The following is a 24,756-nucleotide window of genomic DNA, read 5'->3' on the forward strand; positions in this document are numbered from 1 at the left end:
AAGGAGTGACCAGGATTTCAAGTTCGAAAAACTGGTAGTGGATCTTGTGATTGAAGAGAACCGCATGGTTTTGAAGACGAAAACTAAGGAGCGGCTTGAGGTGATGACAGTTCAAAATCGGCAGCGATGTTACAGATGTGACCGCATTGGACATCTCAGGAAGGATTGTCCAGAGCTGAGGCAACAAAATCCCACGACGAACCAGTCCCCAAGTCCAGTCAATGAGAGAGGAAGCACCACAGGACATGGAAATTCTAGAGGAAGATCGAACCAACGAGGAAGGAATCGTCGACGGAGAGGAGCCAGATATAGAAATACAACGGACCGGCGGAGAACTCCATCAACTGACAGATGTGAGTATAGATCCTTTTTCTTATCAGAGGCAAATTTAAATGAAGTAGGGGTAAAGGAATCGACATGGATTTTTGACACGGCGGCCAGTCATCATTATACCCATAACCGGAACTGGTTTAGGACATTTTCTCCCTTAACGGATGTACAAATGGCAGTAGCAGTCAAGAAACAGACTTTTCCCATTGAAGGCAGCGGGGGAAATTAAAGTTCGTTTCGGAAATAGATCTGTTGTTTTAGAAAATGTCATGCATTCACCGAGGTTAAGGAGAAATATATTGTCCGGACCCAAATTTGATTTGGGAGGTGCTAAATTTGAAGGGGGTGGTGACTCCGTGAAAGTACTAGATAAAACTTGTAAATTGATTTTTAAAGCAAATTTAGAAAATGGTGTATATATTGTTGATTCTGTAAAATCAAACCAATTGCCTGTTTGTAATACTGATAATGAAAATACTTTTTTAGAGTCCAATCATATAAATATTGAAACCTGGCATAAACGTTTCGGACATATAAATACAGAATGTATCCAAAAGACAGGGAGTTCACAAGCTGTTAATGTTTTACCAGAATTTAAAAATGTTAAAATTAATTGTGACACTTGTAAATTAGGAAAATTCAGAAGAGTGAGTTTTAAACCTATTGGGGATACAAAGTCAGACAGTCTGTTGAACTTGCTTTTTTGTGATGTTTGGGGGCCTTGCAATGTTGAGGGTAGAAATGGAGAACGTTATTATTTATCTGTTATAGATGATTTTTCAAAAAGAAGTTCTCTATACCCTATAAAGTTTAAAAGTCAAGTACCCGAAATTTTGATGAATCATATCATAAAAGCGGAAAATTTTTCGGGAAAGAAAGTCAAGGCTGTAAGGACAGACAACGGAACTGAGTTCGTAAACCATGAGTTAGATGATTTTTTTAAGGAGAAAGGTATACATCATGAATTAACCAATTTCTATTCTCCTGAACAGAATGGGACGGCAGAAAACTTTAACAGAACAATTGCAGATAGTACGCGGGTGATTTTAAAGGAGAGCGGTTTACCTCAGAATTTTTGGCCAGAGGCAATGAAATATTTTACGTACACCTGGAATAGGGTTTGCCATGCCAATCAGACTAAAACCCCATTTGAACTTTATGGGGGGAGAAAACCCTCTATAAGGCATCTCCGCGCTTTCGGAACAATATTGTTTGTTGGTGTGCCCAAACAATTAAGAAAGAAATTGGATTTAAAAGCACAAAAGGGTGTTCTCATAGGTTACGCATTTAATAGAAAAGGGTATAGAATTTATCTGCCCGACAGCAACAAAATTATAGAATCAATAAATGTATCGTTCAAAGAAAACTATTTTTTCCAAACTGACTTTCGAAATGAGTCAAATGAGGAGGAGAATCGAGTTCTATCATGGCCCATGGCACTTCCGCCTACAACCTTGAGCGAGAATGAAACGGCTAATGAACAGCAGAGTTCAGATTCGACCGATTCTGAAAGCTCGATTGTTAGCGGGGAAAGTGAAACGAGTTCTCAATCTGAGGATTCTGACAGCGAAAGTGGTTTACACCTACGCGATGCAGTTTGGGTGAGAAAAGTAGTGAAAAGACCGGATAGCACAAGGAATGATATATATTATTATGAGAAAGGGGAAAAGAAAAGATTAAGATCTAAACATGACATTGAAAAGTATTGTAAATTAAAAGATATAAAATACAATCCAGATAAGTTTAGTTTTAAAGGGAAAGATCTAACAGAGGGGCAAGTAAATAATGTGTCTGTAAGCTCAAAGAAAAACAATAAGAATTTATGACTAGAAAATGAAATACAAATCCCTAGGACTTACAAACAATCTTTAAAGGTAAAAGAAAATGCTGAATGGCAAAAGGCAATGGAGACTGAGCTAGAAATTATGCATAGCCGAAAAGTCTAGAATTTGGCAAAATTGCCGGAAAATGTTGTTCCAGTAGGGTCTCGCTGGGTTTACACTTTAAAGAAAGATGAGAAAGGGGTAGTTAAATCTTATAAGGCCAGATTGGTAGCAAACGGCATGCATCAGATCAAAAACCAAAATTTTGATGAGACATACAGCCCAGTATGTAATTTTGGAATAATTAGATTTTTCTTTTCTCTGTTAATTACATGTGCAAATTGGTTAAATATACAGTGCGATGTAAAGAGCGCTTACTTATACGCTCCAATTGATGACTTGATATATATGAGCCAGCCTCCCGGTTTTGTAACAAAAGGAAAGGAAGATTATTTTTGTAAATTAAATAAGGCTATTTACGGGTTACACCAGAGTGGACGCTTGTGGTTTTATGAATTAGATCAAGTTTTATCACAAATTGGTTTTAAGAAATTTGAATCATGTAACTGTGTATATTTTAATCCTAATGTTCTATTGCTTGTATATGTTGATGATATTGTGATTTTTGGTAAAAAGGAAAGTCATATAAACAGTGCAATTAATTCTTTAAGTAAACATTTTGATTTGAAGGTATTGGGAAGTACAAAGAAATTGTTAGGGGTAGAATTTGAATTAACGGGAAAGGAATTGTATCTACATCAAACTTCCTATATAGAAGAAGTGTATGATCGTTTTAAGAAATTCAAATTCCCATCTACCTCTCTTCCAATTAGTAAAGGCATTGTTTACTCTAATTCTGACTGTCCTAAGACAGAAAATGAAAAGTTTGAAATGACTAAGTTTCCTTTTCGTAATTTGTTAGGATGTTTAGCATTTATAGCCAATAGAACACGACCAGACATTGCATACACTGTAAATTTATTTAGTAAATTTCAGAATAACCCAGGGAAACGTCATTGGGATGGCCTTTTAAAATTGTTTGGATATGTTTATCAATCCCGAAAATTAAAATTAAAATGCAGTAAAATCCAAATAGTAGCTTTTTCAGATGCAGACTTTGCATCAAATAAAGATAACAGAACTTCTTTGGGGGGTCAAATGATTATGTTAGACAAAGCTCCTATTGAATGGAGAACTTTTAAAGAACGGAGTGTTAGTTTATCAACTATGGAATCGGAGTTCATAGCATTGACAGAAGCGGCAAAAGAAACATTGTGGTTTGACAGAATTCTGGAAGAATGTTTGAAAAATAAACTTTTAACGTTCATAAAAATAAAAGCAATTATTTATGTAGACAATCAAGCTTCTTTGGATTTTGTAAAATCACCAATTGAAAATCACAGGAGTAAACATATTGATGTGAAATTATTTTTTATTCGTGACTTGATTGCTAAAGATATTTTTACTGTTTCATATGTAGAAAGTAAATCTAACTTGTCAAATATTTTCACCAAGCCACCAACCCAAAACGACTTAAAATTTTTTCAAGAATTTTTTTTCAATTCAAGTGATTAATCTATTGTAGAAAGTGTTTGTAATTTTTTGATAATCATTTTTCGATGATGAGTAGTCATTTGTGAAAAACGCGTGCAGAAAGTCATTTTTTATGTTTTTGTTAATTTTTTTCATATGGATTGTCAACTTAAATTAATGTAAAAATGAGCTTATATACTTCTATTTTTTATTTTGTTTGATCAAAAATGAAGCTTGAACTTATATTCAAAACTGTTTGTTATGGTTATACATATTATACAATTGTTGTTAAATTGCTGATATTAGAACAGTTACTTGTGGTTTTTATCGTTATTTTTCAGATTAAATCTGATGTCTGTCCACCCACATGAGCTTTTGTCAACTACGGGATTTTTTTTAGATCAGTGACATTTTGTGAAGATACGATTGTGACTGAGAATTTTTGGATTGAATATAGTTGAACTTTTTTCCTCTAGGACTTCTACAGGACTTTAACAATTATGTTTTGTAATATTATTGTTGTAATGTGCAAATGTTGTTTTACTTAAATTCAAGAAGAATATTAAGTGTTTGTTTTTACAAAATGTTGAAACTAACAAATTTTTGAGACGATAAAAATTAACTAACGTGAGATTTAGATTTAAAAATTTACTAATTTTTTTGAGTGATAAATTGTCTTTAAAGAAATTTTGAAGAGTGAGAATTTTTTTGGGAAATTTAAATCAGATAATGCTTGAAATTAAATGAATATGTGAGATCAAATGAATTGTCGAGAAGGGGGGGGCATTGATAGCCAAAAATGTCTATTTGAGAAATATTCTCAACAATTCATTTTGAAAGCTAAGTGAAAACTAAGTGTAAATGTTTTTACTCACTTGTATTTCTTTAATAATGAAAAGGCAATTAATCTTGTCCCTTAAAGGACGCTTGTTTCAATTCGCGTACGGGAGAATCAACCTGTAAAAATCAGAACGACTTTGAACGACGTGTTTCGTCAGGAAGAAGGATGTGACGTCAGAGCACGAGCGGAGATGATGTAATCTCCCGATAGCTCCGCGGCAAATCGAATGTTCTGGAAGCATCCAGACTGAGCTCTTACGTAGGCATATCCGGCGTGACGTGCATTCAGTGCGCTGTATTATATAAGCAGGGGGGAAATGAGAAGGAAATCACTTCTTCTGCTCGCGTTTCTCATTTTCGACTGACGATAGTCGTATTTTTGAGAGGATCGTTCGCTGTTGGGGCAACGTCCTGCACTTAGGGGATGGCTTTTAGAATTTCTCCATGAGAGTTAGGGACTTAAAATTTTTGAAACATTTTTAGGATAATTCATGTTAGGGTGTCAAATGTTTTTTTGGGAAGATGTTCTTTTGGAACATTAAGGATGTTTTTGAGTGTTAAAATTCCTCATACTTGTTTATACCATTTACTCATGTTAAAGTTTGTTTTACAGTTGTTAATTATTGGATTATTATAAATAAAATGATTTAGCCATACAACTTGAATTCTGATATTTCTGTTAGATTTTTAATTTAAACTTTCACAAAAAGTGAAAGAATCACTTAATTTGAAAAAAAAAAAAATCATTAAAAATACGTTTTTGCATCATGCAGAATCAATCCTTTTTCGATGTAAACATTGCATCACGTTGTGACGTCATGTGTGCGATCGGTTGCAATAACTCAGTCAAATGAATGAACTTTTGGGTGAACCGAGTCACCAGTTCATTGTATCTTATAACCGCGAGTTTATTTTTTTGATTGAGTTACTTTTTGATTGGCAACATATCTTTAACTTTCTTGCATTGGCAACACATCTTGTATTTTGCATATTCTTAATTTGAAAGCCATGTGAAGACTTTAAATACTTCGAGCGATCTTTTTTCGCTCTCTCTCTCACCTCACATAGCCGCAATGTGTTGCACGTAGTAATTCATCGTGATTTCGTGATGTCTGCCAGTGCTCTTTACTCCTGGCAGGGCGTAATACAACGTGATGTCAATTTTAAAGTTATAAAACGCCTTTAGGCCAATTTTTGTGTATTACGGTAATGCCATATATTCCTTGGAATCAGCATGTTCGTAAACTTAATGTTTCGTTGTATAATAGCGGCTAATATTTGTTTATTTTTCTAAATGTTTTTTAAATATCAATGAAGATGTTGTTCGTCAACTTTAGAAATCCTTTGAGGATAATAAATACAGATTTTCCTTGAGGAAAAATGCTTCACGTGTTTTTCTTTTTCTCCAACTTCAGGCTGTGGACATTTTTTTTTTGCAAGTTCACTTCTACTAGCGGTGTAGTAAGTCTAAATTTCACTACACATAATGCTCACAATTTCAATCACTTGATAGCTACAGAAATGTGAAACAGAAAGGCATCTGCTAAACTTGGTGTTTACCTTCCTTGCGGGAGTTAGACAAAATTTGTTAGGTCAACACTACCGTTGAGCAACTGACCACCAAAATTAACCAAGGGGCTACCAAAAGTGTCTCCCTAACTACTATTCAGCGAACATTGCTGCGTCTGGGCCTCCAAAGCAGACGCCTAGTTCGTGCACCTATGCTGACTGCTGTTCATCGACGACGAAGGCTAGAATTTGCACGCCAGTACAGCAGCTGGACGTCCACTGAGTGGCGACATGTAGCATTTTCAGATGAATTGCGTTTTATGCTCCATCGGACAGATGGACGTTGGCGTATAAGGCATGAAAGCTCTGAAAGCAACCACCCTGCAACCATTGCCGGAACGGTCCAAGCTGGAGGCGGGAGCATTATGGTCTAGGGAATGTTTCCCTGGCATTCTCTGGGTTCACTGATCATTGTGGAAGGCACGATAGATCAATACAAGTACGCATCTGTCCTTGCGGACCATGTCCACCCCTACATGCGCATTGTTTTTCCTCAGGATGATGGCATCTTCCAGCAGGACAACGCAAGGTGCTATACAGCTGCCAGTGTACGTGCGTGGTTCGAAGAGCACCAGGATGAGTTTAGCGTCCTCCCCTGGCCAGCAAACTCACCTGACTTAAACCCAATCGAGCATCTGTGGGACCATCTCGATCGAGTTGTTTGTGCCATGGATCCTCAACCACGTAATCTAGCGCAGCTGGCCACGGCATTAGAGTCGGCATGGCTCAACATCCCAGAGAACACCTTCACAGACCTAAGTGACTCTCTTCCTGCACGTCTCGCAGCAGTCCGCTCTGCGAAAGGTGGTTATTCTGGCTTTTGACAGATGGTCACATTAATGTGACTGGACTGTGTATATATATATATATATATATATATGTGTGTATATATATGTATGTGTATACATGTATATATATATATGTATATATATATGTATACATATACAGGGGTCTGGCCAGAGGACATTTGGGTCCGTTAACGGACCCTTCACAAAAATCCGATCAACCAAACCGGACCTTTCACAAAATCCCGATCAAACAAAACGAACCCTTCACAAAATTCTGATAAACAAGATCGGATCTGTCACAAATTGTTTATTGAAAGAGCAAATCTGAAAGCAAAATAACGCATATTTCTGTGTATAAACCGATAATTTTTGGAACCTTTTTTAAAGTCAAATTAGAGGGATCAGCTTATACAAAATCAGCTAATTTTGAAAAAAAAAAAAAATCGCCACTTTTGGGATGCTTCTGCAAGCGATAAATAATTGCTACTGCCAAATAAAAATAATGGTTGTTTGTTTTATCACAGCTAATTAGCAGCGGTGTTGTAAACTTTTCTGAAAAGGCATTGGTAAGAACTTTTCCCCGCTCATGATTTAATAAACAATAATATGTATCTGCAAAATGAACTTAGAACTGCAAAGGGATAGTAAGGGTGAGGAATCTGATGATCGCTTCAGATAGGGTTACCAACTTCAAAATTATCACCACTTAGCGTCTGGCGTTGAACCTTTATAATGACTTGATTAGAAAATATTCTCATCATTTTGCCAGCTTGTCAATTGTTCTGTTATGAGTCAAAAATTAAAATGCTGAATAGATGGTTTATTTCATTTTATTTTTTGGGTCAACTGTGTCCACAGATATTAATGATATGTTTATCATAGGACTCTAAAATGCAATTTAAAAATAATTTTATCAAAAATATTTCTTTTACAAGCCGTTTTTATACTTTTGATGCCTTCACTTTGAGAATTGCGATCTCTTTGCATTAGCTATGGGAATTCGAATTTCTGATGATTATTACGCTTTGTTAAGAGGTAAACAATTGAAATATCTTTTTATTTCTGTTAAAATCACGGAATTTATAACTTTAAACGAAATTCTGTGCTTTTTAAGAGTGTCTTGGGTCAAAAAGTTGAATGCTGAACCCTATTCTGAATTTTATTTTATTTATTTATATTTTTGTTACAATTATTTTAAGTACTGTACAGAAATATATCTAGTATAATTTAACATAATGTAGAATGGTAGATAAATATTGATAATGGAAAAAGCGATGCCCCCCCCCCTCCCCCGCCAAATATCAGAAAAAAAATCCAGAATGATTTTATCGACGTAGAAGAGGAAAACACTCAACTTTAAGTTTAATTGATGCAGTTTGTGCCATCTCTAAATTCTAAAATTTCGTTTTAACAACAAAAAAAAATTTTTTTTTTTTTGCGAAATTTTTTGATTTTTCAAAATTAATTCCTTTTTCACAAAATTATTTGATTTTTCACAAAAAACGGACCCTGTGAAAAATCCTGGACAGACCCCTGATATATGTATATATATATATATATATATATATATATATATATATATATATATATATATATATGTGTGTATATATATATATATAAAATAAGCAAGCAAAATTCCAAATATTAAACAAATTACATAAAAACTAGCATTCCTGTACCCGGCATTGCTTGGGTAATGGAATTAGCAGGGGTTAAGTGTTTGGTGCACCTACTTTCGAAAATCCCCTATAATAATTACTTATTACCTACGTTTTTTTCTAATTTTGGGAGGATCCCGGGGCCCCTAGACTCCTTATATATATATGCCCTTATCCTTAACCAATCTTTAACTGTTATTAACAATTCTTTTAAAGTATTGATTATCTTTGCAAACACAGGCCATCCACTTTTTTTTGTTATGCCTATGTTTAAGCAAAAACTTCTTTGTGTACAACATTTTTAGTTTTTTATTTCTGGTGCTAAAATTATTAAGCTGCTTGATGAACTGACTTTGGAGCAAGCTACATAAAATTGGAAGTGTTTTGAAAAAAAAGTCTTCTCTTAAATCGATCCCTGCTACTTTTAATGTCTGTCCTTGTGACTTATTAACGGTTATTGCAAAGCAAACTTTTACAGAAAACTGCACTCTTCTAAATTCAAAAGGATAATCCGCCTGTGATGATGTTCTTAAAAACTTCGTTTCTAGTTTTGAAAAAATGAAAGCAAAAGACAGAAACATTATTATTTGACTTGAGAAAAGCCTTGAAGAATCACATGAGAAGCAAAAACAATATCAAAATTTAAAATTCGCTATCGACTAAAAGTTGAGATGAAGTACTGAATAATGATTTGAATGGAGGAAAGCCTCCGAAAATAAGAGATTTAAATTTCAATGACAGGTCTCAATTTCACAGAAATTAAGGGGTTTTAATTAATTTCTCCTGAACTAATTGATATTTCGAAAAATCCTTTCTTAGTGGATACTTTCGTAATCATGTGGACATGCCTGCCAAATTTCAAGTCTGAAGCTTCAGCGGTATTGGCTGTGCGTTGATATATATATATATATATGTCATCTCAGGACATTGATTTTTATATATTAAGATAATGATGATCAAAAGGAAAATTGCAAAAAGCTATTAAATAGGAAAAGATAAAGTATAAATCCAGAGCTCATCAGCCGTGGGGGATTCATTAAATATGGTTTGAGCTCTCGTTTAATGTTCATAGTTTAGCATGTGGTGCATTTGCCCAATGTTACTCTATATTGCATGTACTGGAGCTTAAACATTCTCCTTTAGTTCATAGTTAAAAAAAAAAAAATTTTTGGTCTTTTGACCTTATTTAATGAGTCCTCCACGGCCGATGAGCTCTGGATTCATACTTTATCTTTTCCTATTTAATAGCTTTTTGCAATTTTCCTTTTTATCATCATTATTTTTATATAACTAGGGGGCTGTCGCCCCCTGCTCGTTACCGCTCTCCAACCCCGGGAGCTGCTTACCCAGTTCCTTCGGATCGCTTCGCGATCCGAGCTCGCTACGCTTGCTCACCGGTCACCAAATAGTGCTCTAGCTTTATCTGTATTAAAAAAGGGTATTTTTTTTTTATGAATCTCATAACACTTATGATTTTCATACATTTAAAGGGGACAATTACTTTGACATTAAACTCATGCATTGGATTTTTATAAAGCAAAAGTTTGCAATTTCATTATATTTTGAGAGAAGTATGCAAAGGATTATTTTTGTACTAAAATTACAAACATAATATAATATTTGTTTCCTACATTTACTGAATGCAAAAGAAATTGCAGTGAAAAAAACCCTACAATGTTGACACGCTTAAAAACATTTCATGGTCATTAACTATACTATGTTCAGTGTCAAAATATGTGTGTATATATGTTTCAAAACGCCTAACAGTTGCAAAGAGCAAGCATTTTCTGACATTCTCTGAAAGCAGTGATTTAGTAAAAAAAATTGTTAGAATGAGTGTTTTAAGAGTCAAGAAACCAAGTCCAGTGGCACGACCACTTATGAGGGCTGTACCCATCTCACTCCTTCTGACCAAGGGCTCTGGGGTGCTAGGCAGATGTTTCGGTTAAGAGGTCAGCCTAACGCGGAACCACCAGGGTTTAGTTCCTAAGAATATTTGGTACTCATATTATCGACAAACTGAAGGAATAAACGGCTAAATCAATCATGCCCAACCCAGAGATCGAACCTGGATCTGCAGCGTGGAAGTGCTACCACTGAGCCTCTAGGCTTCGGAGCACATGAATATAATTTACGAAGAAGAAAGCAGTGGGCTATGGAGTCTTTAGATGAAAGATCTGAACGCTGATTGGTCAGAAATGCTGCCGATAGGCTAAGGTGCACAAATGCATGCTGTCTTCAAATCGAAAGAATTCCGCAAGTGTTTTCGAACACATTTACGAATTAATCATACACTTTACTGGAGAAAAAGGGTTGACCTAAGACTGATAATTATAAAACTGGAGAAAAATATTATTGTAGCAAAAAAAATTATTGATTATTATATAACACTAATATTTGTCATACCTTAGATACCATTTATTTCATCCCATAGCAACGTGCCTTTTAAGTTCAAACATAAACAATTTCCCATAGGATTAGCCTTCCTAATGACTATAAATAAAGCAGAGGGTCAAATGATTTTGTGAAAACATATTAGCAGTAAAATCAGGTTTCACGATTCAATTTGTTGCTTTACTTTGTCACTGGTTCAGTTCTTAACATGAATGCCGTTGCAAAAGTACATGAAATGTTTTGCTCTTCAGGTCTTCACAATTCAATTTGTTGCTTTACTTTGTCCTTATTGTTCAATTCTTAACTTCAATGCATCGCAAAACTAAGTGACATGTTTTGCAATGAGAATTGTCCAATAAATTCATTTAGTATATGTGGAATAACATAATACAGTGAAGCACGGTTTATACGTTTCTCTTCTATACGTTTTTATCAATTATACGTTTTTTAAATTGGTCCCTGGAGGGTCTAATATACATTAATCTTTACCAATTATACATTTTTTTATTTGCACGCATTTTTTACAGTCCCTTCAAAAACATATAAGCAGTGCTTCACTGTATATACAAAAATGTGGTTGGAAAAAATCTTCAGTATTTACAGGTTGCAGTTAGTAAAGCTTGACCACGAAAAGAAAGCGGATGACCTTGAAGTGAAACATTATTTGCATCATTTGTAATAGGTAGAATCTTCCAGAAAGCACCACATAGTAAGAGGCGTGGTCTCGCTAATCCTATTTATTCCAAAATAATAACAAACAACCTATTACAAATGATATAAATGATGTTTTTGCATTAAGGTCATCTACTTTCTTTTCGTGGTAAGTTATAGCAGGGCTGTGGAGTCGGACTGGTTTTATGGTAAAGGAGTCTTAGTCGAAGGTTTAAATTTTCAAGAGACGGAGTCGGTGATTTTCTCTCAAAATTTGCAGTTCTGCCAATATTTGCGGAGTCAGACTAATTTTGGGTAAAGGAGTCGGAGTCTCTAAAAATCCCCTATTTGGAGTAAGACATTTTTTCTCTAACTCTGCAGCCCTGGTAGGTAGGGAACTTTTTTTTTGTAAGCACTATAATTAAGGGAAAAACCTTTCGACATCAACACTAACTTTGCACAGGATTTTAAAAAAAAAGAATCATAATACTTCTCTGCATACACAATAGAGAATTTCTAGGTTTTTAGATACAACAGAGACATAATCAACTGATATGACTCTTGAATGCCTTACATATGACATGTCTATGACTGAAAAGTCGTTTTGTCACATCTAAACAAATTTTATCAAAAGTTTGACTCTGTGCGTTATTTATAGTCATTAGGAAGGCTAATCTAACAGGAAACTGTTCACGTTTGAGTTTAAAAGGCACGTTACTATCGGACAAAATAAGTGGTATTCGAGGATATAAGTATCAGTGTTATTAGCACTTCTTTTTAAATGAAATAATATTTTTTTCCAGTTTTATTACTATCACTGTTAGTTCAACTCTTTTTTCCAGTAAAGTGCATGATTATACCGGAAATATGTTTAAAAACACTTACAAAACTCACTCGATTTGCAATTCACGGTTCACAGCGTGCGTTTGCACGCCTAATCCTATAGGCAGCATTTCTTACCAATCAGCGTTTAAATCTTACATCTAAAGACTCGCAAGCACACTGTTCTTTCCTTGTAAATTATTTCAAGTTATCAAAAACTCATTCAAAAATCAAAATTCTAATGCTAGACATAGAACGCTAGAAGCGAGTCTGCAGCACTTGTAAACAACGATCATACATAAACGAAGCGGATCGTTGCCAACGGAGAGAAAGAAATAAAGGCTCATTTTGCGCCACGCATAAGAGTTTTATATATATAGATTGTTTAATATTTGGAATTTGGCTTCCTTATTTATATTTACTTCTTTTTAGTTTTGCTGCGTTGCGCATCTAAGGGCTTTTGTTGCGGTCTTTTCAATATTTTTCACTTTTATTATTATTTCTATTACACATACATATATATGTTACGGCCAAAGCCCGAAGTCCGGCCAGTTCGCGAACTGGCTGGCCAATTCGCGAATTGGCCAAGTGGTTTGGCCAAAGCCCGAAGTACTTGCAATTAATATTGCATTTTCTACTTTGGCTGGCCATTTCGCGAAGTGGCCAGAAATTCTTGGCCAAAGTCCGAAATGATTACGAAATATTTTAGATTAACAGGTAAACTACAAATGTGTCGCTTCCAATGTGAACGGCGCGGCGTGCAAGTGGTAGAAACTAGAAAAGAAGGGTTGGTTTAGGGCCGCCGAGAGCCAAATCGAGTCCCTTATCAGTTTCGCCACCAGGCCCGCCTCCCTCTATAAAATTAGTCAAATTTATACTACTTTAATACCGAGTCGAACCCCTAGTTTCCGACTAGGCTGATATGATGTCATCTCGTTGGGCTTGGAGGGTGCAACTATGTCCCTGTGAAGGTCGTGACAATAGATATTCTAAACTTCGATCTCGTTTTTCTTGGCGTTAGTTCTTCGACTGAGCTATGAGTATGTATTTCTGATATTTTCACTTCTATGTGTGAATACTTTCAGTTGAAATTATATGCGATCGCCAATAAAGTGTCATTCAAGTATTGTGTAGACATTTTTTTGGTCATTTTGTACCTCCCCCCCCCCCCCACCTTGTGAGAAAAAATAAACATGCGCTATAGCTCTTCCCTTTTTGCTTATATAAGATTTTATGCCATATTGTGCATCACAGGATGCTCTTTTCCCACGTTTTTTGTTGTTCATTATTTAATGCTTAACCAAGAATTTTTGTGACCCCACTTCCCTTTTCAGAGAAAAGAAGCAGCCCTTAGTCTCCCCTTTCTGCCTACATAATACTTGACCGTTCCCAGCTAAGGTTAAACCTAAGGCTGTGTTTCTCAACCTTTCAGTGTGTGTGACACAAATTTTAAACATAATTTTCATTCTGAAACCAAACCTAATCACAAGTAAGGAATTTAGCGTGTGCTCCCCTCCCCAGAATTCTATTTAAAATCGGTTCTATTTAAAATCCCTCTAAATCCCGAATTTCTACAAAACCACATCTCAGAGAAAATCCCCAAGCCAAAATCAGTCATGAATAAAAAAAATTAGCTATAAAGTAGTGATGAAAATCCAAATATAGCAACTTAATTGTCGGCAACACACGTTTTGGATAGGACTTATTGCACGAATAATATGAACTTGTTTCCATTTAGAAATTAATTAAACAATCATGTCTGACTTTTTTTTCTTGAAATATGCTTTATTGGAAGCAGAAAGTTTAAAATTTGAGAAGCTGCAAATGTTTTTTTTCGAGCAATTACGATTGCTTATTGTTCTCATTTGACAGTCCTTGACGTTGTGGTTCCTTTTTCAGCTTGGACCAGCAGCACCACCGCCCACCGGCGCCCACCACCGTACGCATGCTCATACACCCTCGCCTACACGCGCGCGCCTTTACACACATACACAGGCCTACGTGCACACACACAACTATACACATATAACCACCCAGGAGGAGGGACATGCTTGGGGTGGGGGGGGGAGCCATTTCTAGAAACAATAATTGTAATGAGTTGGGTCTTGTCGCAATTCGTGATTGCGAAACACATAATTTGAATTCAAAGTTTCAGAATTCAAATTAGAAAATTGGAAGAAGAGGGTCACAGGTTTTTTTCATTCTGCTTTCATTTGTGCAGAATTGACAATTAAAAAACGAGACAGCAAAGATGGGAAATTTAGCATGTTTTGCGCCGAGTCCATGCGATTAGTCTGTACTCACAGTCTATTCACACCGTTGCGTTGGTGCGATAAGCCATTTCGAAAAGTATGAGAGTACTTTTATTAATTACAAGCTATACCCACATGACGATTCCTATGCTAAGAATTTAAAGGAAGGTTCTTGAAATAAACCAAAATCCTCCCACCCTCCCATCTCTGATGCAAAATAATAATTTTCTTATACTGAAATGCGTACACTCTTTAAGAAAACCTATAAAAAAAATCTGCAATTGTAAAATATTTTGCTACATGAAAACGCCATTAAAGTACATAAAAAGTTGCTTCAAATGTAAAATAATTAACAGAACTCTGTAGTTTTTTCTCCAAACTCGCCAAGTTACCAAGCCCCGTTATCCAATCGATTTGCGAGCGAAGCGAACTCCGATCGATTAGCGATATAACCTTTCTTACGAAAGCGTTTAAAACGATAATCCCGCTCTCACACCTTCCTCGCAGAGAAGGTAAATAAAAACACATTGTATCTAGAACCAAAGGAAAATCTCGCTTATCCATCCCCCGTAGAAGAAAAAAGAATTTAGCTCAAATATACGCAACGTAAATTTTATAAATGAATTCCGCATCCTCAAGAAGAAAGAGTTTTGAATTAAAACTTCGCATTGCAAATACAGCAAGACGAAGAGAAAACCAACTAAAATACACGCAATCAATTTAGTCTTAAAATAAATGCAGTAAAACATGCGTGAAAACGTTCGGAAAAAAAAAGAATTAAAATAAATACTATGACAGTAAGAACAACTTTTCCTAAATGCAAGGAAAATATGCTTAATTTTCTAGATTGCTTTCTCTTCCGAAATATTGATTCAACAAAATTTTGGCTGTTTTACAAAGGGAAAAACAATGCTACGAGAAAATTAAAATAAATATAATGACATTTATGTATAAAGTATTAATTAGGACATGTTGTAGGGGAAGTTCGACAAAAAACGGCATTAAAGAAATGTCTTTAACTAATATTACCAACATAACTCTTTTCGCTTTTTATTTGTTTTAATGAGCCCTTATTATGGAGGCTTTCCAAAATAATTTAAAATTTTTTGAAGCGATATTTTTTGGTACAATGTGATCCAGGATCTTTAAAATTAAGTCTACGGAGCAGAAAAAGACTGTCGATCGTCCTTAATTCAATTTACCTTTGCATTCGCACACTTTACACAACGCATTTATTTAAGATATAATTCGCTCACTTGAAGGGTGCAAATGTACTTCTTTACGCTATCACGTTGTTACATCATGTACTTTCACTGAATAATATCTATTATGGCTTAAATACGAAAAGAATAACACGAGATATTTTTATGCATTTCAAGCTTTTCAACACAGAGGTATCACTTATATTTGAACTCGTTTTTGAAGCAAGTGTACTTTAGAAAAAAAATAGTACATCGAAGCACTCATTTCAAAATACTTCATTTTTTAAATTGTGTAAAACAATCTGCTCTTCATTTCTTTTTTCGTACTTTGGCCGATCGTCCATAGCCACTTCGCGAATTGGCCGGCCAAAGCCCGAAATGAAGAAAATTCCGGGCTTCGGCCGGTAAGTTTTCAGCAATGTTGGCCAGTTCGCGAATTGGCTGGCCAATTCGCGAACTGGCCGATTTCGGACTTTGGCCGTAACATATATATATATACACATATATATATATATTAAAAGCTTTTATGACACTGCTCCACTTTAGAATCTGGATACCGACATCAGCCACAGAAGAATATCTTTTCTTTTTTGTATATGCATTGTATTTATTTTAACTCAGTTGTCTACAGTAGCCAAAAGATTAGTTTTTTTACCAAATTCATTTTATGTCATTCGCCATTTTACAATAAACAACTCTTCTGGAATTGGCATCAACAGAAAACACCCTTTAAAAATTATTTTAAAGAGTAAAAGCTGAACAGATATATTTCTATGAGATACCAAATAGTTACATCTAGGTTTAAAAAAAAAACAAGTTTTTAAAAACATAAATTAATAAATAAATATAAAACTGAACTTTTTCATATAAGTTTAATACTAACCTCTTTTACGGGTCTTTATTCTTTGCCCAGATAGTGTCGGCTTCTCAGTTTTCTGACTCATACAAAAGCAGCTATAACATAATTAAAGAATATTGAGTTATTCTAATTTAGATTTTTTACAGTCATAAAAAGTTACCAGATAATTAAAAAAACCTTGTACATTTTGTAGAATAAATAACTTGTACAAAATAGAGAAAAACAGGAGATTTGTTAAAACTCAGAATGTCATTTCATTTTTCACAGAAAACATATTAGTTTAAAAATGTAAAAAAAATTGCAATATATTTCATTCAATTCAAAATCTTCAAAAGAACAACCGATTTCACCTAACAGTCAACAGGGATGCAAAAAATCTGTTCAGTCAATCAATTTAGCTGAAAAATCTCCCCAAACATTATTTGTGTTATATTTAAAGTGTTATTGCAAGAGAAAATTTAACAAATATCATATTTTATTCAGCATAACTATGTTTGATATGCCTAATCAATATAAGTTGTCAAATTTTTCAGAGCTAGTGGGGGGGGAGCCCTCTCAAGGAGACTTCATCAGTTTTTTTTTATTAATGTTACCTTTTCAGTCACCTACTTGCACAGTTTCAAGGCTCTAAACATTATAATCTTAATGATACATTAAAGTAAGAGACAATTTTGAGTGTATCTGCATTTTGAAATATATGATATTTGCCAGCAACAAAACTGTGATATGAGGTTCAATATATATATTTTTCATTTCAACTTGAAATTTGCTCAACAGGTTTTCTTTCAGCATATTTTGAAACACTATCTTTTGATAATACAAATACAAATGTGAGGACCAGCAACAGGCTTTGGGCCCAGCTAGAATGGTCCTAGTCAGTTTATTAGTCCCAAATGAAGATCAATGGCCCTCTTAAAGCTATCCACCCCCTTGCTCATTACCATCTCTTCCGTTAAGTTGTTCCAAGTGCCCTTTGACCCTACTAAAGAAGTAATTTTTCCTAATTTCCAGGTTAGCCTGAGATTTGAATAGCTTAAAACAATGTCCTCTTGTCTTGCTGTCCGTGAGAAAATTTAACACGTTAACATCTTTCATTTTGATAAATTTAAACAACTGAATCATGTCCTCTCTGGCCCTCCTTTGCACCAGGCTATACATATTAAGCCTATTAAGTCTGTTATCGTAGTCTAAATCTGAAAGTCCTCTTACTAGTCTAGTACCCTTTTCAACACAGAAATATTTTTCCAGAGATAAGGAGACCAAAACTGAACAGCATACTCCAAATGAGGTCTTACTAAACACCTATAATAAGAAATAAATGTTACTTATTAAAATTTTCAACTAAACCAGGTGTTGTTATGCATCAATGGTGAAGTCAGTGATCTTCATGACCTTCCATTGAGGCAGAATTGGCCTTGCAACATTCCCGAAAAGCGATGTTTCAAAACTAGTAGGAAAATATAAAAAAACATTTTCAAAAGAAATTAAATAAATTTGAATCTGAAGCATGGAATTTTTGTATTTTTATAGCTACTTGAGAGAATTCCGCTATGGCGAATAGGATTTTTAACAGCCCGGAAAATTTTTGCAATTGCATTTTTTAGTATTTTAAATGTGATAAAAAGAAAGTTCTCACTTTAATTGGTCAAGTCAATAAATCATATACAAATTGATAAAAGCAAAAAATAAATTAATGCTTTATTTATAAAAACATCAATATATTACAAGAAAAGGGGAGAAAAATGAGTAAAAAAACTCAGACTTTTTTTTTATATTGAAACATTGAAACTGCATCTTATATTTTCAGGTTGTCATCATGAATAAATTAAAAAACAGCAATTTTACTTTCAAAAAAATTTAGTTCATCAAAACATAACCATGAGTTTTTTCTTTTGCTTTTGGCAAATTATTTCATTTGCTCAGTTACTAAATTAGCATAACAGTTTTAATTTGGAGTAAACTTTCACTGATAACTAATTAAGCAAATCAAGAGTGCATTTTCAAGTTTACATTGAGCAATGCTTACCATGCAAGAGGAATAAGTAATTAGTAAATAAATATACTGTAAAAAAAAATCAGACCAAATAACATTAACCCTAGCGTCAATGACCAAACTTTTCCCTTCCTCTCAATAACCGGGTACCCATTTTGAATTTTGAAGATTTAGAGCAGGAAAATATTTTTTTTTTCCGACACCTCTTCTACTTAATTGAAACGTTTTCTTCCACCCTCATCTTGGGAAATCTGTGTAGTTTTTTTTTCTACCAAAAAACAAAATGGCTTATTGTTTTTCCAACATTTTAAGTTTACGTAACAAGTTAAATGATCCGTTAGAAACAAATGTGTTTCTCCTGTTTTTTATTGTAATACTGGATGTATTAGGTCTTACGCTATTTCATCGTGAATTTTTAGTATTTCATTTATTTATACCAGTGACGTTCAACTTACGGCCCGCGGACCACATGGGGCCCGCGAAGCTCATTCATTCGGCCCGTTGCATCAAAAAACATTATCTGTAATTTTTATCTTCACTGTCATTTGCTCAACCTTTGCTGTCATGCCGTCTGACATTCGTAAGTATACTCAAAAAAAAAAAAAGAGACAGATCATATATTCCAACTGAAATATTGTCTCCATATCGAGAGATACGAAGTTCCTAATTCGGTATCACTGACGATGTAACAATATGTTTGTACATCAACAAAAAGAAAAAAAAAGTCGTATTATTGTTTTCCACTTCACATTATAACAAAAGCCACTGTGGAGCAACCAAAAGTGACAACTATTTTGTTTTATAACAAAACAAAATCTGATGTTGACACGATTGATGAAATGTTTCGATAATTTTGAAGCATTTGATCGAATGGTGATGGATGTAATACCCTCTGAAATATAAAAATATACTAATCCATATTTTGAGTATACTTAATTTCATTTAAAATCTTAATTATGTCTGCAAATCTAATTGGAATAAACATCAATAATACAGAAAGTTTCTTTGCGTCTAAAATCTGCAGTGTGACTGGTATGTAATATGCAATGTTTCCAAGTTTTATTAATTTTTATTCTTTTACAGAGTGAAAATTTTTTTGGGCATGGGAAATGAGTCCAATATTTCGGTTTTACACCAAGAAAATAAGTGAAAAAATTGAAAAACGAACCTTTATCAAAAAAAAAAAAATCGTTTGTGAGGATTTATATATATATATATATATATATATTCTTTTTTTGATGGGGGGGGAGCGAAGCACGGGGCGGCTCGCGAGAGTGTCCCAACTTGCTACAAATGTTCATGCTTTTGAATTATACACTTCTCTAACCCTTCAGAAGAATAATAATGGTGAATACAGTGCTGTTTTTCCTATCAAACATAAATACATGCTATGTAACTGCTGAAAACAGAATAAAATTAGGGGGCACGATATCAAAGGGGGAGGAGGAGTGATGGGGGGAAACAGTGGTCATATTTTGATTCAAGGGTTTATTTTACATGAGAATCATCAAAAAATGGCGTCAGAAATACTTTGAAGAGGTATTTTTTGATGTGCAGTGTAATGGGTACCCGGTTACTGAATATAGGTATAAAAATTTTATATGGGCAGTTCTCAAAAGGTGGGAGCAAACACAGACCTCAACTTTGAAGCTTCAACACCAAATAACTTTCATTTTAATTAACTCAAAAATTTTTGAGTTGAACTATAATACTGTATAGAGACAAGAATTGACATAAATTATGGAAAAAATGCTCTTCGAACGCCCTTAAAAAAAATATTTTCTTTCCTAAAAGGCACAATTTTAGGCATACCAAAACGTTAACTGAGCAAATGTACCATTAAAATTTTTTTTTTTTTTAATTATTTCCATACGTTTCAAAAAAAAAAAATTAAAGGTATGAATCTTACACTGAATAAGTTTTTGTTAATATTTTACACAAATAACAAAAGTAAAGACAGATTATTTACTTTGTAAACGATTTTAGAAAAAAGTAAGTTTGAAATTCGATGCATGTCCAAAAGTTACGATCTTTACAATGCTATTATTTGAGAACTAAGTATATGATGTTTTCATTTTAAAGGTATTTATCGAGCCTCAGAATCAATTTTTAATTGTTTAAAAGTGTTTTCATAAGCTTTTATGCAGTATCTTAGAAGAAAAATAATTTTTTTTAAACATACATGTGAGATGTCCAAATGGCGTTATGATCCTGACGCCGATAATTCTTTCCGTTTATTCATAATTTTTGATGATCCACTGTCTTCTAACCTCAATAAAAAAGGTTATTATAATGTTATCTTCTTTAATCCATTGGTATTTTGCATTATTAATACGTTACACATTGAACAATACATCAATTATAGTAGAAACATGACTGGTTATGATCGAACGAAAGCCATTTTGCACTAAAATCGCCAAGCGCTAGCATTTTTTTCCCGCTTTTATTATTTTAGAATTCTTTTTCTCTTCTTTCTTTAGGAAACATAATTTAACGATCTCCAAATAGAAATACGAATTTCTTTTTTCAATAATTTTTTTTAGACATCGTTTTAATTCTTATGACATTAGAAAAAATATTCATTATTAAAACTGATGTCACTTTTTACATTTGTATTATTTTTAATTTGAAGCTTTTTTTTTTAACCTTTCATCAACTTCTTCAAAATCATTCCAAAACTTTATTATATATAAAGAGCAGCATGTATAGCCATTCAAGTGCTTCATTAGTATCCTCTTTATTATTAAATTGCAAAATTCAAAAAGTAGTAAATAAAATTTTCATTGGAAAAGTTAAAAATCAGATTAACAATTGTCAAAAATGGTGAAACTTACATTATAATGATGTCCAAAAACCGTTACCTACAGGACAACAATGTCCAAAATCTGTTACCTACAGACTGCTGATTTAATTTGCTAATTAAGAATTTTTACAAATACCTGCTGTCTTTTTATGTTCATATATTGTGTTCTAGATATGCATACTATAGAATAAAAGCAAAATTAATGTCAAATTTGAAAATTTTTGAAATTGCTCAAAGTTAACTTTTTGTTCCCACCTTTTGAGAACTGCCCATATGTTAAAAAGCTATCACCAAAAATTTTTCTGAAAACGCAGCTACAACTTTCTTTAGTTCAGATTCATATTTTAACAAAAATTAAAAGCAATTTCACCAAGACTTAATTAGAAAGGGTAAGAATTATGATAAAAATCGCAAAAAGGTACCCGGGTACCCGGTCATTGACGCTAGGGTTAAACAAAACAACTGATGTAATAAAAATTTACCAAATAATGATAATGATGTATTTTCTTGTGAAAATAATAACTTGTGAAAGTATAACAAATGTAACAAATTTATGTGATGAAATCGATTCATTATTATGTACTTATGTGCAACAGTACATCTTTAAAATCCAAAAGCGTTTTAGGGTAATTCCATGAAAAGTGAAACCAGTAGGTCAAAATTTCATATTGCAGTTATGTTACTATATTATATATCATTGTAAAGCTTAAAATGTGTATTTTCAAAATATTGCATTGATTTTTTTTTTTTTTTTTTTGTTAAGTTAAATAATAAAAAATTTTCTAGATGGAAGTATGATATTCGGGTCTTCATAACAATCAGAAAAAAATACCACATTTTCAAATGCTTATTTCTAATAGCAAAATGAAAATAAACAAAATTGATTGCAGTACAGTTTAAACTATTAACATGATACAATAATAACATGCATTTAAATTTTTTTTTCAAAATCAAATAAGGCAATTTAAATTTTAGAAAAATGAAGTTTAATGTTATGTTGGTAACAAAAATAAAGCAAAAGTTGTCATTACTTCCTAAAAAATAAAAATTAAAAGAAGTCCTTTTTTGTCTTTTTAGCAATTCATTTGAGTAATTGTTTACCATAGTTTAAAATATTACAATTTCTTTAGTTTTTTTAAAAATAGCGTTACAGATGTAACATTTTTTGTTTCTGACGTAACAAAAAGCAGTACGTTACGTCCGTAACACATGTACATTTCCAATTAAATAGAAAAAAAATACAATATGGGCAGTGAAAATATAACTTCTACCATTCTGACAGCATAGTTAAATTGATATTACTTCTTTATTAAAATTAACTTAGAGATAAGAATGTGTCAATGTTGTTTAACAGAGTTTAAACCAAAGTTACCGAGTTACTTTATTGTCATTTCCTCTCCAAAAAAAATTAATGTTTCATTGATTAATTGAATATTTTATAAGTTTAAAACTTAAATTTAAAAACATAATTAGATTCGAGTTAAAAGTACTAAATATTAAACTAGCTACATCTGATCCTCAGATAAAGCACATCTATTTTTGAAGCAAGATTTACTTAGGCAAATGTTGGCCAAAATGTATTTTTCCGATGATAGTTTCGACTGTTTTTTTCCCACCTTTGGCAAAAACGTGCCAATTTCATAAACAAGCGATTAAAATCAAAGACAACTGTTAATCTTTAAAAAGAAATTGGGCAGTTAATATGTTTGGTGAAAGGTAGAGAAAATTCTCAAACTGTATAAGTATCCCAAAAACTCAGATTCACGGAAAAAAACAACTTAACGAAAGTTAGGCATATAGAAGCCCCTTCCCATGTTCATATTAAAAATTTATTTGAAACTGAATAATTCCTCACATTTCTTTTGCTTAACTTCCCCTTGGATAATTTTACTTCTTATGATGCACCAATTTATTTTTTATATTTATTTACATGGTAGTATATGCAAGGAGGCTGCTTCCTACCTCCTCAAATCTTTGAAAACTATTAAAGTATAACTTAAAGTGTCAAAATAATGTGTCAATCTAGACCATTGCACTCTCTTAAAACTTATTAGTATATATAAGTTTTTATTTGCTTTGTGCAATTAGCATATCAGTATATTATATCAATTGTAGCTTTTTATGAAACTAATTGAAATTATGTGTATTTAAAGTCTGATTGTTACGTCCGTAACGGTGGAATTGCCCTTTAGTTATTGCACAATTCTTGATTAAAAATGCATTCATGAATTAACAGTCGAAAATACTCCAGAAAGAAATTTCGATACGAACATATTGAATGTAAGGAGAGCCATTTCAAAACATTTTTTTCAATTTCTTTCTGATTACACCAAAACAAATCCCTAACATTTGCATGAGAATTAGCAATTTTCATTCTCAAACCAAATCCCGATTACAAATATATATATATATAATTTAATTTCATTCAAGGTCATAGGAACAACTCGAAATTTATAAACAAACTCCGATTGTTAGAATTGAGCAATGTATATGAAAGTAAAATTAAAGAGGACAGAAAAATACAATTCATAAAACATGTCAGCAACATATGACTTCTCTTATGAAAACAAGATATGAAAAACAATACTGAGTGCAAATAAGATGAAATCATATGGAAAGGTCTGGCAATATAACAGAACATTTCAGGAAAATGTACACATGATCACACGGAATGTTCACAACAAAATTAGTATATATGTATTTACGTACGCTTTTTAATCAACGATCCCTCTAAACTCTAAAAACAACTTCGAACTTCTTAAGTATGAGTCAACGTGTAAAACGGGAATTTTACCTGTTTCCCTTTCAAGCTCAATTTCACTAACTTCTAAAAGCGTCAAGCGTCTTTTAGAAGCTATCCGTGATTGGCTGATGCAGTGACGTCATCGTATCTGATCTTAGGGCACGAGGGAAGAGTCGATGTTTTCAACGATGTTGGATTAAAATTTTCTTACAAGTGGGGATGTTTTATGATACTAGTAATAAAGCAAGAGGTTCGAGAATTTTTTTTGACCAATCAAGTTTACTTATTGGTTTTAAGGGTCTTAACTTGACGTCCCTCATTGCATCGTCCTTGTGATTGGTAGATTTCGAGCCACGTGATCAGTGGCAGACTGGGTTCCGCAAGAGACATGTCATTAGAGTTCACTAGGAACTCGGAAATATGGAAATCTGATTGGCTAGCTTAGGTCACGTGATAATGTTATGACGCCATATCACGTGATAATGTTATGACGTCA

General features: G+C 33.4%; 1 protein-coding gene across 1 annotated transcript in view; it reads right to left on the bottom strand.

Moving 5' to 3' along the window:
* Positions 1-24,311, bottom strand: part of LOC129219468 (eIF5-mimic protein 2-like) — a 73,640-nt gene extending 49,329 nt beyond the window's left edge. Inside the window, 2 exon segments of the mRNA XM_054853867.1 lie at positions 16,746-16,816; positions 24,227-24,311. Coding sequence (XP_054709842.1) covers positions 16,746-16,806 — 61 coding nt within the window. The 5' untranslated portion in view covers positions 16,807-16,816; positions 24,227-24,311.
* Positions 24,312-24,756: the final 445 nt, after the last annotated feature.

Source organism: Uloborus diversus, chromosome 3 (genome assembly GCF_026930045.1).
Source record: "Uloborus diversus isolate 005 chromosome 3, Udiv.v.3.1, whole genome shotgun sequence".
Taxonomy (NCBI): Eukaryota; Metazoa; Arthropoda; class Arachnida; order Araneae; family Uloboridae; genus Uloborus; species Uloborus diversus.